The sequence below is a fragment of the Coturnix japonica genome, chromosome 1, assembly GCF_001577835.2.
Source record: "Coturnix japonica isolate 7356 chromosome 1, Coturnix japonica 2.1, whole genome shotgun sequence".
Lineage (NCBI taxonomy): Eukaryota > Metazoa > Chordata > Aves > Galliformes > Phasianidae > Coturnix > Coturnix japonica.
In genome coordinates, this window is record NC_029516.1 from 47,638,477 (window position 1) to 47,653,536 (window position 15,060).

At 41.9% G+C, this 15,060-nt stretch overlaps 1 protein-coding gene across 1 annotated transcript; it reads right to left on the bottom strand.

The window, feature by feature from the left end:
* Positions 1-69: 69 nt before the first annotated feature.
* On the bottom strand, positions 70-14,124 carry HMGXB4 (HMG-box containing 4). The gene is made up of 12 exons (XM_032445040.1): positions 13,913-14,124; positions 11,812-11,917; positions 11,117-11,220; positions 9,654-9,729; positions 7,781-8,690; positions 7,531-7,537; positions 6,358-6,439; positions 5,460-5,524; positions 5,069-5,174; positions 4,437-4,606; positions 3,459-3,581; positions 70-1,872 (listed from the first exon to the last, which is right to left on the bottom strand). The coding sequence occupies exons 2-12, from the start codon at positions 11,840-11,842 to the stop codon at positions 1,828-1,830; spliced, it is 1,719 nt and encodes a 572-aa protein (XP_032300931.1). The 5' UTR covers positions 11,843-11,917; positions 13,913-14,124; the 3' UTR covers positions 70-1,827.
* Positions 14,125-15,060: the final 936 nt, after the last annotated feature.

Consider the following 15,060-nt stretch of genomic DNA (forward strand, 5'->3'; position numbering starts at 1 on the left):
CGGCAACACCGCGGGGCTGAGGGCAGCTCGGCAAGTTGGTACGGCGCTAATGAATGACAGCAACAGGCGTTAAAAAAAAGAAAGTGTATTGTAAGGACGGTACAAAAAAGGCTCGTATTGTAACGGCGTTTGGATCAAACGGCAAGGAAATAACAAAGATAGAAAAACTGCCAAGTCTTGCCAAAGTTTTCCCTCTAGTAGCAAATACTACAAGTAACAGATGATACAAAGTGTACAAATTTTAAATACAAATACAATACAGTGGCGTTGGGGGCGTTTGTCGCTCTCCAGCAGGTTTGCACTGCAGAGGAAACAAAGCTGGAGAGGATCCCTCTCTGTCCCTTCGCACAATGGTCATTAACACGTGTCAGCCTGGGGTGGGGATCAGGCCAAGAACACAGAAATGAGAGTCAGAGCACCCGGCTGAGAGGCTGGAGGTGCTGGAGGAAAACTCAGCTTCTCAAGCCAGTCTGTTGCTGCAGATGCTCACACCCTTCCCCACGTGATGCCGATGCGTAGTGCTGCACGCTGCTGATTCCTCTGCGGTGAGGTGAACCTGATCCCGCTGCTTGTGGAGGGAGAGAGCTCTGCTTTTAAATTATGTATATATATATCTATCTATGTACATAGTCATATACAGGATAAATTAAAATCTGTTAGAGATATATTGGTAGAAGTTAAATACATATCATATGAACACCACATCAACATACATACAGGTGCACAAAAGCCTATAAGAAAAATCAAGTGCTTTCCTACGGCTCTTCTAGAGGAGCGGAAAGTCAAACACTGAGTACATGGCAGGAAATAAGTCCAGTCCTGTCCTGACCAGTCCTGACAACACACACGTGCCCTGGTCAAGCTGTAACTGCTTCTAACTGGCCATCAGCCACCATCCCACAGCAGCACTGTGGCTCTTTCAGCACTGCTGGTGAAAGAGATGGGGGTCAGCAGACTCAGAAATCAAGGCTGGCTGTTCATAAAGCCAGTGTAAGATGGGCAGAAACGATCCAATTGTTTTCCCAGTTGCTATAGCTCTCCATCAAAGCAGGCTGACCACACCCTGGAAAAATCAGCAGGAAGTTCATTCTCTGAAATCAATTAAGTCTGTTGATACATCAACACTAGGGATGACTCGGGTGCACGTCCACAAGAAAAGATGAAGTTGTCATCTTCAATTTCATTTCAAATGGCAGCTACCAGACCGGTGAGCTGACACTGGCAACTTTCAGCTATTGACTGACTGAAGAAGGGGCTTAGAAGATGTGATCAAGAGGCAAAGCCCTCTGTATCCTTGCTCAGCTGCCCCCTCAAGCAGATTTTAAACTCAAAAACAGAAATGGGTCCAAAATACCATCACTACTGGCTCACAGAATACTCTTAAAGGGTCTAACCGAACCATCTAACCCCCTGTGTATAATGTAAGTTAAGCCAGAGAAGGCTCCATCCTCAAGGATGAAAATTCAACAGCCTCTATGGGCTTCCTGTTTCAATGACTGCTCCAACGGTTACATGTTTTTCCTTATATCCAAAAGTCCCTTCTCTGGCTGCTTCCCCCATTAAAGGATCTGTATTTAAGGCTTGTATCTCAAAATCTTTCTGAATTCTTTTTACAAATACTTCCATATTGGATCGCATTTTATCCACCAAGAGAAATGTAGCTCTCTCAGCTTCACAACTTTTCATAAAATACAATCCTATGCATATAATATACATTTATGAAACTTTAAAAACACTACATGTGGAGCCCATATGGAGCGCCGGTGTAACGCACATGTACACAGGTCAGTTAGGCTGAAGTTGAGTAAATCCCAGGCTCCTTTTCCATCAAAGTCCAGGCATGATGTAAGCGATGTTGTCTAGTGTGTTTGACTGGGAAAAAAACCAAGATGTTAACGTCCAACAGTGACTCAAAATCCCCCAAAATGACACAGAAGGGGGTATTCAGCACATTCATTTGTCTTACAAGTTACCATACCAAGAGACAACCAAAGTGATAAGTCACGACTACCTACCACCACCTTATCACTGGCTTATTGTCACATATTTGGAAACTTAGAACTAAGCACAAAGGTAGCCCTAGTACTTGGAAGCACTTGGAAACAAACTTGAGGCTTTCCTCGAGTGACTTCTTCCTAATGAACCTTACGCTCTTCTACCTTTCAAGATGAACCAACCACACTGGCTACATCACATCAACCACATGGAAGATGCAGTGAAGTACTCTGAGTGATAGAAGTTGTATAATGTGAAAAAACAACCACAGAAAACAAATAAACAAAACAAAAAACAACACCCCAAATCCCTGGCATTATACTCACAAGTCCTTTAAGACATTCTGCAGTGTATAAGAGAAAGAAACACCTACTAGTAGGGTGTCAGAAGGGAAAAAGAAATGTCCCTCCAGTTTTCCCTACAAATTTAATAGAATTCTGAGACGGAGTCCTTTTTTTACACATCAGAAAACAACACCAATCACTATATTGTCTGTATGTTCTTCAAATGTAGTATTTCAGTATCCTCAGATCTATGGTTAGGCGGCTGAAGGCCTTAAGAACTCGAGCTGTAAAAGGGTGATTCTAAAATTCAACAATGCCACCTACTGACTGAAAGGATAAACTGCATCCTATGTGCAACACCTCCACTGAGAATTTTACTTCTCTTAAGATACCCCTATCTTTAGGTACCTGACTGTAAAAGTCAGAATAATGTCTTTCTTATCGAGTTTGAACATCAGCTCTCAGAAGTGACAGGTCAGTGCCTTAATCCACCTGCAGCATCACTGCTCTTTTATAACAATAAAATGATCAAGTTTCCAAGACGTGAGCCATTAGTCACGTGGAAAAGGGGTGTAACGTTCTGAATTAACTTGGCTAGCAGGGAGAAAAGAATTGGATGTTTTTCCATGGCTTATGATGGGTACACCCCGTTGACTCAGCTTCTGTATGGACAGCCAGTTTGTAGGAGCTCACAGCCTAAGCTCTCACATTTGTTCTTGCTAACAGTTTCTCAAAATGAATCATTAATTGGGTCGTCCTTTTTAGAAAACCCTAATCCACGCCCCATTTTGTTATTCTTTTGTCCAGATCCCAGATACTATTTCAGTCTCTCAGCTTTTGGAGACTACAAATATGTTTTTCGTTTTTGCTCTACTTTATCACTAATTCATGCCTCCTGCTGGAGGTACAACTTCTGTTTCAGTTCATGGTGCTTCTGTCTTAAGCTATGTCCACATTGTGCTACAGTGAGGTCACAAGCTGTTGCTAAATCAGGGCTCACTTGCAGCTGTAATTTAACATGGAAAAGAACCTGAAGCTACCCAGTTCCTTAAAACAAACTATTTTCCACTTTAATTTTAACAATTCTAATTGCATTCTAGGACTGACTCATCCAAAAACTTTAGCTGGTCTCTACTGAAATCAACAGGGCTAGAATGGAAATAACCACAAGAAGCTTACCAAAACATGCTTAGGGCAGCCGTTCAACTCAGGTAGTTGAGTAGTCAGACATGCCAATGGCCCCAAAGCACAGAGGATAGAATCCAAAAGTACTGACAAACTTCCTGAAACAGCCACCATTCCCTGGAAGTAAGGAAAGAAAAACCAGATAGGGACAAGTAGCAGAAATTATGGATCCTTCACAACTATATTGATTCTCATTCACACACAGTATCCTCACTACTGAGCTCCCCTTGTCCACTTTATTTACACAGCAACAAAACTATGCCAAGCACTTCACAGCAGAAAATGCTAGAAAGTTGTCAGCTTTGTATACAATTTAATTCCCCAGTTTATGCCATGTAATTTTCTTGCCATTCCATACCTTCTACTATATTAACTAGATGCAATAATGTTTTATTATTGGAGCCTAAAGAAATGGTAAGTCTGTAAAAATGCTTTAGATATCAATATATTTCCAAAAGAGGGAATGTGCCATTCTGTAAAGGGATTGATTTCTACTCCATTTGTTCTTTTGAAGAATAACCTCAATGAGGTCATACCAGAAACAAAATGCAGTAACGTTTATTTTATTGCCGCTAAAACAAAAAAGCACAGTGAGATGACTTTGTTAGCCATAAAATTTGCTGGTATTTGTTATTTTACCCAAATATGTCCTCTGTTTCTAAGCTGTGCTGAGTTCTAAACCTGTGAGTGTGTGTGTGCACACATGTATGCAGACAATTATTATCATCTAACATTAAGAAACCACTGGAAAATATGACATCTCCTACATTAGTATGTAAGTTGAAATCATAGTCATGGCTAACTAAAGCACTGAGAGCATGATACTACAAGAAAACAACAGTACATGCTAAAACATCTTGGTAAAGGCCTTCTCTGATGCTCTTTTTTACCTAAAGGCTTGAGACAAAAATGATCCCCCCAGTCCTATGTGTGATTGCATGACATCACTGAGACTGCTGGGGACAAACTCACCTCTGTTTCCTGCAGTCTGTGTCCAATGAGGCTCAGAGATTCACCCAGCAACTGTAAGTGTGCAGCTACATCTATAGGCTCCGTCTCAGGGGCTTTGCCTGGTGAGGAGGGCAACACCACAGTGCTAGTGGGAGATTTCTTATGAGGGGAAATCGCTCCTGGTGGAGAAGCTGGAAACACAGGAATTAAAATTCTGTATTATCTACTTTGACCTAGAAGCCTATTTACTTTCTGCATATCAAATATCAAAGTTATTAGATGCTTAAATAGTTATGTGGACCTTTGGAGAACAGAGCCTGACTTCAGTGTTGTGCAAAGCAAGTACCTCAGCTGGCTGTAACTTGATAGGTTTGGGAGATTTGGTAAATGGAGATGCCAAACCAACAACAACCCTTTTTCATATTGCAGAAAGATATTCCCACTAGAACTTCCCTGATTCTTGCTTCATGTTTCAATTCCTGAATTGCTAAAGCCAATACCATTCTACTAACTAGACTTTTTGAAAAGTGCTGATATCATTCTTGCTCTTCAAGAAACATTGCCTTTGAGTGATATAAGTTAAGCGTAAAGACACCACCTTCCCCACTCCAAAATAAATCCAACAAGTAGAGCAAATAAAGCATGGCAATTACCTTTTATTTTTGGAGCCCCATCTGAAGATGATGCCTTTCTCTTCACAGTAGTGGCCTCTGCTTTATTTTGCTTGTGTTGCAGGTACTGAGCTTTCTGTTTCCAGATCTGCAGTTACCATGGTATAAAAACAAATTCATAATGTTAGATAATTATTTCACCTAATGCCAAGACCTTGGGGCAGAATAATGTTACGTAGCCAAGTTGTGAAGCAATGCCATGAGAAGTAAATAGATGCTTTTATGACCACACAGGCAAAATATTCAATTTTCCCACAGTTTGTGGACAGAGGTAACATTTCTTTAAGGTATTGTGGCAATAATGCTGTTGTGTTCTGACCTAAGCACCTAGTTAACAAAAATCATTTTGCAGAAACATCTGACACGCACTTACCAGTTTATCCTTGTCAGGTAGCTGCTTCCACACTTCTGCCAGCTTTTTACTAAGGTCTCCAAAATCTGTTCGGAGGAAAAATAGACAGGCTCAAAATAGATTAAAGAATAAAACCACAGTGAGGACACAGGGATTTTATGTGAATTTCAACACTGTGAAAAACTGGCCAATGCACACACGTTTAGAAAGCAGTGCCTTTTACACATGGAACATTCCACACTGTCTAAAAATGATTTCCACTGTGCATTTCCTTACTGTCAATGACACTGGGAATACAAGATCACACATGCGTATGCAGGAAAATAACACAAAGAAAACAACTCTTTAAGTAACGAAAGGAAGAGTAGGTAATTTCTTCATCCAGATTCACAGCTTGGTTAAAATGCAATGAATCAAATCATAAAATCAATTTCTGTCCCTCCTACCTCAAAAAATCAGAGGTTGGTATGAAGGAGAAGGTATGTCCTGCTAATTAATTAGACTGATGTATAATCAGAGGAGAGGAGAGGAGAGGAGAGGAGAGGAGAGGAGAGGAGAGGAGAGAGGAGAAGGAGAGGAGAGGAAGAGGAAGAGGAAGAGGAAGAGGAAGAGAGAGGGAGAGGGGGGAGGGAGAGGGACAGGGACAGGAAGGGGGAGGGGGAGGGGAGGGAGAGGGGGAGAGGGAAGAGGAGAGGAGAGGGAGAGGGAGAGGGAGAGAGAGGGAGAAGGAGAATAGGGAGAGGGAGAAAGAAGGAGAAGAGAAGAGAAAGAGAAGAGAAAGAGAAGAGAAGAGAAGAGAAGAGAAGAGAAGAGAAGAGAAGAGAAGAAGAAGAGAAGAGAAGAGAAGAGAAGAGAAGAGAAGAGAAGAGAAGAGAAGAGAAGAGAAAGAGAAGAGAAGAGAAGCTATGTTTTCTCTCACCTATCCCAGGGTGCTCAGACACAATGTTTGTTCGATATTCCTTACAGAACACTTGATAGGCAGACATGTTTTTCTTCTTTGGCTAGAAAAGAAGAAAAAAAAAGGAAACAAAGATTTTTAATTATATAGAGATGTACTCAATTTCTTTAATAATTTGACATTTATCAGAAACTTAAAAAAAGACATGGTGATTAGATAAGGAAGATAAAATAGCCATGTTTTACATGTTCTGGCCAAATTCAGCAGTTTTGAAAGCAATATGAACTGGACAGAACCAGTTTTAATGTAAGACTTATTCTGCAACAACTACTGATGCATTTCATTCCTAAGTCAAAAGTTTTGCGATTCTAAATCCAGGAGCAACAAATAACTCTGTAAACATACCTCAGTTTTCAAATTTAAAATTGAAAAAAACCTCACAACTGTCTACTATTCACAGTTCCAACAAGGATCTGTCAAAGCAGATCAGCTTTTTTTCTGTTTCAGTGTTCGTGTTTTGTACTTTACAAACGATTCTTACAAATCACTTTATGTTTTCAGGAAAACAGTTTGTACAAGTACACTGATAACAGATGCATAAGGAATTGTCAAGCTCTGATCAAAAAAAACTTTACACATAAAGCAGAATAGCTGAGTAAATTTGGGCTACACAAAGCAACACTGTCTATGCGGATGTACAAAACCTTTCCTTTCCCTATATATAAATACACTGAAAATTAGTCTGGACTGGAAATCTTAGACGTGCTCCAATAAATGGATAAATAACTTCAGTCTTTCAGCTTACAACTCAGTTCCTTCCTACAGGAACTGACATGATGGACTACAAGACAGCCAGAACAGCCCAGAATTCTACTGGTAATAGTTAGAGCCAGCAACCTTAGCGAATGATGCAGTGGTGGCATAATCTGTACCAAGTATATCAAATAGAACATTTTCAAAGGAGCTATACTGGCTAAAGACTGCCTGTGTCACAAAACAAAGAAACAAACTATGATTAATATTCCCTCTGCTAAAAACCTGAAACACAGTAGAGGAAACATTTCAGCCAAACATGCTGTGTGAAACCATCAATGCTGACATTACTTATACTTCAACTTAACACATCTTTGTAACATTGTGTAATTCAACAGTACCCATCTCCCAATTTCTAGTTCCCCTCGTTTTTTTCCTTACTTTTTCTCTGTCCCTTTCTTTTTCTCTTTCCTTTTCTCTTTCCTTTTCCTTTTCCTTTTCTCTTTCCTTCTCTTTTTCCTTCTCTCTTTCCTTTTCCTTTTCTCTTTCTCTTTCCTTTTCTCTTTCTTTTTCCTTTTCTCTATCCTTCTCTTTTTCTCTTTCCTTCTCCTTTTCTCTTTCCTTCTCCTTTTCTCTTTCCTTTTCCTTTTCTCTTTCCTTCTCCTTTTCTCTTTCCTTTTCTTTTTCCCACTTCTCAGCTTTTTCCTTCTCCTTTTCTTCCTTTTTCCTCCTCTTCTCATTTTGTCCATCTGAGTGAAAAACAGCAGGATGAGGTGGAGGAAGAACATAGGGAGTGCTGGAAGGAGGTGGTGGTGACACTGTTATTTCCGTTGCTGCCACAGAAGAGTGCCCAGAACTCTTTTTAGACTTAGAGTGCCTCTTCTCCCTGTGCCTCTCCTTGTCTTTTTTTTTCTTACTTTTTTTTGACTTCTTTTTCTTCTTAATTTCCCGGTAGGAGTCATCTATCACTAGCTCACCAGCCTCCAATTCCCCACCAGAAGAGGATCCTGATTCTGGTGGTGCCTCCACACCTGAAATCTCATACTCACTCCCATGGCCTTCTGAAAAAACAGATGTGTCAGCACCAAAACTCTCTGAAGGGGGATGTGAGTCTGGAGGTTTGTGCTTCTTCCGAGATGACTTCAGGAAGCCATGCAGTTCGTGACCCGGATGAAATGACCCTTGTTCATCTCGAGACGATTTCTTTGAGGATTTTTTTGAGAAAGAATCATCGTCTGTAGCACTGCTTTTCTCTTTTGGCGAAAGGATAAGCTTCATCTTCAAGCCATCAGGCTCACGAAGGGTAAGTGTCTCTGTGTTCACGTAAAGAGGTTTCATTTTTTTAGTTTTGTGGAAGCTGCCATCGTCCACTGAGTGCTCTGCACTGCTCCCACTCATCTTCTTCTTGTGGTGCTCCTTTCTGCTTTCAGAATGTCCAGAGGAAGAATAAGATGATTTTTCAGAGGTCTTCTTTGAAGACTTAGAGCTTGTGGATAAAGGTGTGGCGATAGCCTTGAGTAGATCCATGTTTTTGTCAGTGGAGGACGGGCTAGAAACTGCTTTTTTCTTCTTCTTTGATGGTAGATCCAAAGATGAAAGACCTGAAAATGGTCAAGAGAACTGCTTATCAATACAATTCTCTTAACGATACCATTACACAAACCAAAAGTGAAGTGGGAATCCTGCAATACTTAATATTACAGCTAAGTGATTTTCATCTTGGCTGAAGGAGAAACTTGCAGTCAGCTCAGTGTGCCCTTATAGATAACAATTCAAGAGCTGTAACACCAGAGCTGGTCAATCTATTTAATGAAGAAAGACAGAATGGGAAAGTTCTTGCATTTCATCAAAGTTTGTATTCTATTATACAACAGCATAATTTGATAAAAATACGTCTTACTAAGCCTGAAATATTACAAGCTTATAACATCACTTTGAGCCCTGGAGGGATCAATGAACTGAGAGCATAACCATTTTCATTCTGAAAAGAGATTTTTTACTAATTTCAGCTTGCAAAGAGATTCCAAAGACCTGGTTTTCTTTTTACACTGGGACAAAAATAAATCTTAAGCCTGCTAAGATTTATGAACAGGATTGTCAATTTATGGGCTCATTGTGTGAATAACGCTTCTGTATACAATCTGAACTCAAAAGCAATCATATTGTATTCTAATACATCCTATTTTTATAAATTCGGATAAATTAATTAGTACTATCTGCAAGTAAGACTACAGCTTGTAATGCAGTGGTAAAAAAGAATGCAAATGCCAAAGAGGAAAGCATGAGTTAGAAAACTACAACTTGTCAGTGAAGAGTGGAAGATCTCTGCTCCAACAACAGCAACTTGTTAAGCTAAACTCTGAAAACATCATTGAGTGATCTTTTGCTGTTTGGTGCAGCAGAAACCTAATCAGTCAGGCGTCTGACTGCCTGGCCTAAGATAAGTTGGTGTACTTTCCCCCGATAAAGCGCTAACCACAAAGTTTGATGACACTGGTTTAACAGTATCCTTTTCTCAAAGTCAGTATTCATTATCTGCTTCCCCTGTCTCATAGCTGTCTTACCCCGGGAGCAGAACTCATCAGAGGAATGCTTCCTCTTCTTTCTGTGATGTTCTGTCCCCAAAAAGAGTTCACTGTCCTAAAAGAAGAAGAAAAAATAAATGAATGAAAAGCTGACAAACAAGAGGGAAATAACATAAGATTCACATGGACTGCTGACATAGGTAATAATCTGTGGGAGGTATCAAGAAATACTTGTACTACTATAATGCCAAGTAAGCCTACGTATGAACCACTATTCTTATTCTAGGTGCTAAATCAGCAAAGAAAACATAGTATGTCACCAAGAGCCCATAGTGTAGGTTTAAGGTAAAAGGCAAAAAGCATGGTATGGATACACAAGAGAACAAAAAAATGCAGTTTTAGAATAGGTTTCTGCATGCCAGCCAACTAAGAAGCATCAAGCTTTCTGTGGAAACTACAGTACAACAGGACCATAGGAAACTGAAATACTAATCTCTATAGATTAGACTAGAGGGATATAGATAGATCTATAAATATAGAGGGATCCCTCCTCCAGCGAAAGAATTAATACACAAGAATACATGAAAAAGTACATTTGAGAATGTTAAGAAACAGACAATGAAAGACAGCACTTGGGCATCAGCTGATGAGTTGTTAAAAGACAGACATCCACGTCTTAATCAAGCTAAGAAATAAGCGTGCATAGGCTGTCAAGCCTTAAAAATGAAGGTGAGCAGTACATATTTAACATGCTGGAGAAGATAACAGAAGAAAGCACAGAGGTGACAGTCAAAATGATAGGCCAGAAAATAGACCTTAGTAGCTCATGTAGCCCAATTATTACATATCTCTTGACAAATTTATGGTCTGAGAATGAAGCTCTTCTATAGAATTTCATCTATGTGGCAGAAGATTTTTATTTTTAAACTAGAACTTTTCCAGATTTGAAAGCATTAAAAAAAATCACAAGTAGTCATTGTTGAGCTAACAGCAGAAACAGCTCAAAGAGGAAAGTCTTAAAGAAACTTAAGCTGTTGCTACATGATTTCAAAGTTAAGGCCCCAAGGAAACCGGGCAAATTTATCCCTCTCAAGAGTTATCATTTCAGACTATCTGCAGAATCTGGAAGACAACAGCGCATCACTTCACATTTCATTCATACTTTGCTGCCTATTTATGCAACTATAGATTCTAAGTATCTTACTTTTCGTGTGAACAGTCATTCATACTATCTCAGTTTTGCAGGGTAGTACATGAAGTCAAGGATAAGATACTACAGCTCTATTTTCTGAGGAAAAAAATCAGAATCCGTTTTAACTGGGACCGACCCCCTCCATTCACCCAGTAAAGCTACTGAACAATTCAGGACACAATTAACAGTTCTTGCTTTCTTCTACAGGAATTTTCCTAAACAAAAGAACTTTTAAGCAGCCCATCCCATCTCGTCTTAAGCTTTATACGCTTTCTTGCACCTTCAAAGTTTTCTCTACAGACTTTCTGACCTGAGTTGTTATCCTCTCCTCCTCTTGCACGAGATCCCTGTAATAACGCTTTTTCTCTCGATGTGCCCTGATGTCATCAGCACTTCGGTCACTCTCTAGGAATTCTAAGATTAATGTGAAACAAGAAAAGAAAGAAAAATGAGACACCGTGTTAAGAGACAACAGACACATGGACTATATACAAAATAAGACAGCACTGGACATTGGCACAGAACGATGCACAAGACCCAGCATGCACTAAAGATTAATAGACAACATTCTGTACTTTCTGGCACGGAACAGGGTTCAGTGCTCTAACACTATAACACAGGTTCTCAAGATTTCATTTCTAATCCTTTTAGATTTCTTTCTGAAGACAACTGAACTTTAAAACATTACCATGACTAACCACACCCCTGGCCTCCCGTTTCATTGTCCTGGCTGGGAGGAGAAAGGCTGCAGTGGCAGAGCTCCCAACTGTGGGGTTTGCACTAGGAAATACCACCCATTTCTCCAACCCCATTACTTTCCATCTGGAAGTCAAGGGCTTGGGATCCTGCAGAAACTAGTCCAGATTAACTTTAAGGGTTAATACCCTTCAGTGCTCCACAGGAGACTAACTTCCTTTTCCACTCTCTGACTCCGTGGCCTAGCAAGGGCTGCAGAAGGTAGCCTTTTTCTTGGCTACTCCCTCTGAGATTATGAAGCAGTCATACCTTCTTTCTTCTTGGAGTCATCATAAGCCATGGTGGTCCCGCAGGAGCCTGAGAATATGTTGCCACGTCTGGGCTCCTTCCCTTGTTCCCATCTACAGGAAAAGTTCTGAGAAACAGAGAATGAAAATAACCCTCCCATAAGGAAGAATCATGATGTAAAATAGGAAACAACACCTGAACAAAATGAAGATTCTCTGGAAGACAGTGGGAAAGGAAAGTCTTCCTCCTCACTCATCCTTGTAAAATCTCCATGTCACTTAAACAATTTGTCCACAGAAGCGTTTCTCTTTCGAGGGGAGAATACAGCTGTTTGATTTTTGTCACAAACAAAACTGTTCCTGAACTTGTATTAAAGCCACGTTTAGTCAGAAACCACTGTAGCAAAGAGTGAGATACATAAAGAGAAATAATGAACTCTTGAATTTCAGATGAAGCGAAGAAAAAGACAAAAACAGGCAGGAATCATTGTGGTTTATACAGATTGTTTCAAATCTTTTGAGTTTAATGGTTGTACATTTTGTAGTGAAGGTGTGCATCTTGCTGTTGAGTTTCCTGACACTACCACTGCAGCCATTCTGAGTGCCAGCCTGGGAAAGGAAACAGAGGAAAGCGCTTCTTTTTACTGGGACTTCTGCAGCCCCCCTCCCTCTGGCAGCTTCTGAATTTCAGGTCTCTTCCGAGTCATTCAGTTCTACAGCTGCTAGTATACAGGAGGACAGAATCACTGTGTAATTACTGTACTTTGTTTCTCTATGGAAACTGATTTTGTTTTTCAAAAGAAAGGTAAGCAAAAGGCTTAACATGAAAAGATGACCTCTTCTTATAAGAGATTAAACCAAATGCACTTAAATGATTTATTATTGTTGTTTGTGTGTGAATGTTCAGCCACAGAGATGATGCAGTTTGCCCTTTCTAGCTGTCACAGGCATGGAACCACATTTAAGTTACTTTGAGATCAGGGAACTTGTACTACATCCCTGTGTATACACTGACTTAATAAACAAATGGCTGAGGTTACTTATGCGAAAGAACAAAGTTTCAACTAATTCATGCTAAGGGGTACACAAATGTTTCTGTTTAAGTTTGTGGGAATTCAAGAGAACACAAGTTTTGGGAAACTACCCAAATCAAGATGTTTCCAGTCAGTATTCTGACCACTGGATACTGTTGCTAGTAAACACTGTAATTTATAGGCAGAATTTATGCATACACCCAACAGCTTCATAGGCACTTTGCACCTATGAGGGCTGACAACCTTGAAGGAGATCTTGAAAACACCTCTTGATGCTCTGTAGTCTGATGGACTTCATTCAGATGGACTTCATTCACAACACTGAAGCACTGTGCTCAGGGCCTATTCTAAATATTGAAAGTGGTCAGGCCCTGGAACAGGCTGCTCAGGGCAGTCTGAGTTCAAGAAGCATTCACACAGTGCACTCAGACAGAGGGTCTGATTTTGTGTGGTCCAGAGTGGAGCCAGAAGCTGGACTCAATGCTCCTTGTGGGTCCCTTCCAACCTAAGATAATCAGTGATAAATAGTGCTCAGCAAAACAAAGCTGATGACAGTCATCATGAAGAGATGGCTCGGAGAACGTGTGGGCAACACTCTCAGACAAAGAGTTTCGAGTTTTGGGTGGTCCAGTGTGGAGACAAGGGTTGGACTCGATGGTCCTTATGGGTCCCTCTGTGATACTACGATAGCTGTAGGCACAGCTTCCACTCTCTTTGTGAAACTTAGATGTCTGTTAGGTACACAGGTATACAGAACACAGCCTGAACTTGCCTTGCACTACAAATCCCCATTAGGTTCCACTGCTCCAGCACTGCAGAAGCACTGGGAGCAGCGCTCTCCTCATGCCCCCATTCCCTCACACCCACGGCTGCAGGACCGAGGCCAGGGGTGCTCTGCTGGGGGCTGACGCGTTTCTGTCCCCCCGGGGCGGGGGACCGTCTCCCTCGCCTCACTTCCCGCCGCTGCTCCCAGAGCCTGACGCGAGCCCAGACCCACCGACACCCCACATCCCGGGCTCAGGCACAAGCCCCGGCCCCGCCGCCTACGTTTAAAGCGGGCTCAGCCGCCCCGCTCGCTCGTTCTCTCACCCGAGCGGGCCTCGGCCTCAGTCCAGCCCGCGGCTCCGCCCCTGCAGCAGGCCTGGGCGTGCCCCCGTGGCGGCGAGCGCTGTCGGCCTGCGGTGCCGAACGGAGGGAGGGGAAGGTAGGAGGCGCGCGGCCGCCTCACTCCGCGCCGCCGCTTCGCGCCGCGCTGCCGCCAGCCACCGCCATCTTGGAGAGGAGACAAGGGACAGCCGCCGGGAGCCAGGGGCGGCTAGACGAGCGTCGAGCGCCTCCAACGCGGAGTGGGGGCGGGGCAGGAGGATGTGAGAGGGAGTGCCGAGCGCATCGATGAGCGGGCGGGCAGGGAGAGTCATGCTCCAAAGCTTGGGGTAGAGCGTATCGTCATACGGGTTGCAAAAAAACCCTAAGATCTGAAGTTCAGCTACCAGCCCATCCCCACCATGCCCACTGACCACGGCCCTCAGTGCCACATCCACACGGTTCTGGAACACCTGCAGGGACGGTGACTGCACCACCTCCCTGGGCAGCCTGTGCCACTGCAGCACTGCTCTTACGGAGAAGAAATTGTTCCTAATATCCAACCTGAACCTGTCCTGAAGCGTCGTGACACAGCTTCCCCATTCACCATGGCTTTTTAAGAGACGAGGCCTAGAGGAAACAGCAGCAAGTCAGAATAAGATATTAGCATGGCTGAGAGAAGCTAGGTGCAGCCTAAAGGAACAGAGATTGCCTTGAAAATCAAACTCCTAAATTACCCTCATCATTTGATGATGACAAGTATTTGATAATGATAGCTAGTAAATGTGCAGGGAAGGTAAGTTTAATATCCCGCACCACAGAGTGAGAAAGGATTCAGGCTCCCCTACAGCTTAATGTTTTCAGCACTGGATGGTTCCGAGGTATTAGAATGTAACAGTGATTGCTTGTGGAGGAGAGAGAATGAATTTGCAGATGAATCTGCAAAAATAAATGTATAGCAGGATACTTGCACATAAAGCTACTGAAGCAACAACCACTCAGATTTCCCTTGGTGAGGTTTACCTATGTGCCTTTCCTTCCACAAAAAATAATAATAGTAGGAGTAGTAGTAATAGTAATAACAACAATAACAACATGTAGTCCTTCCTACTGCACTTCTCATCAGAGCAGAAATGTACAGAAAAGCTCATTTC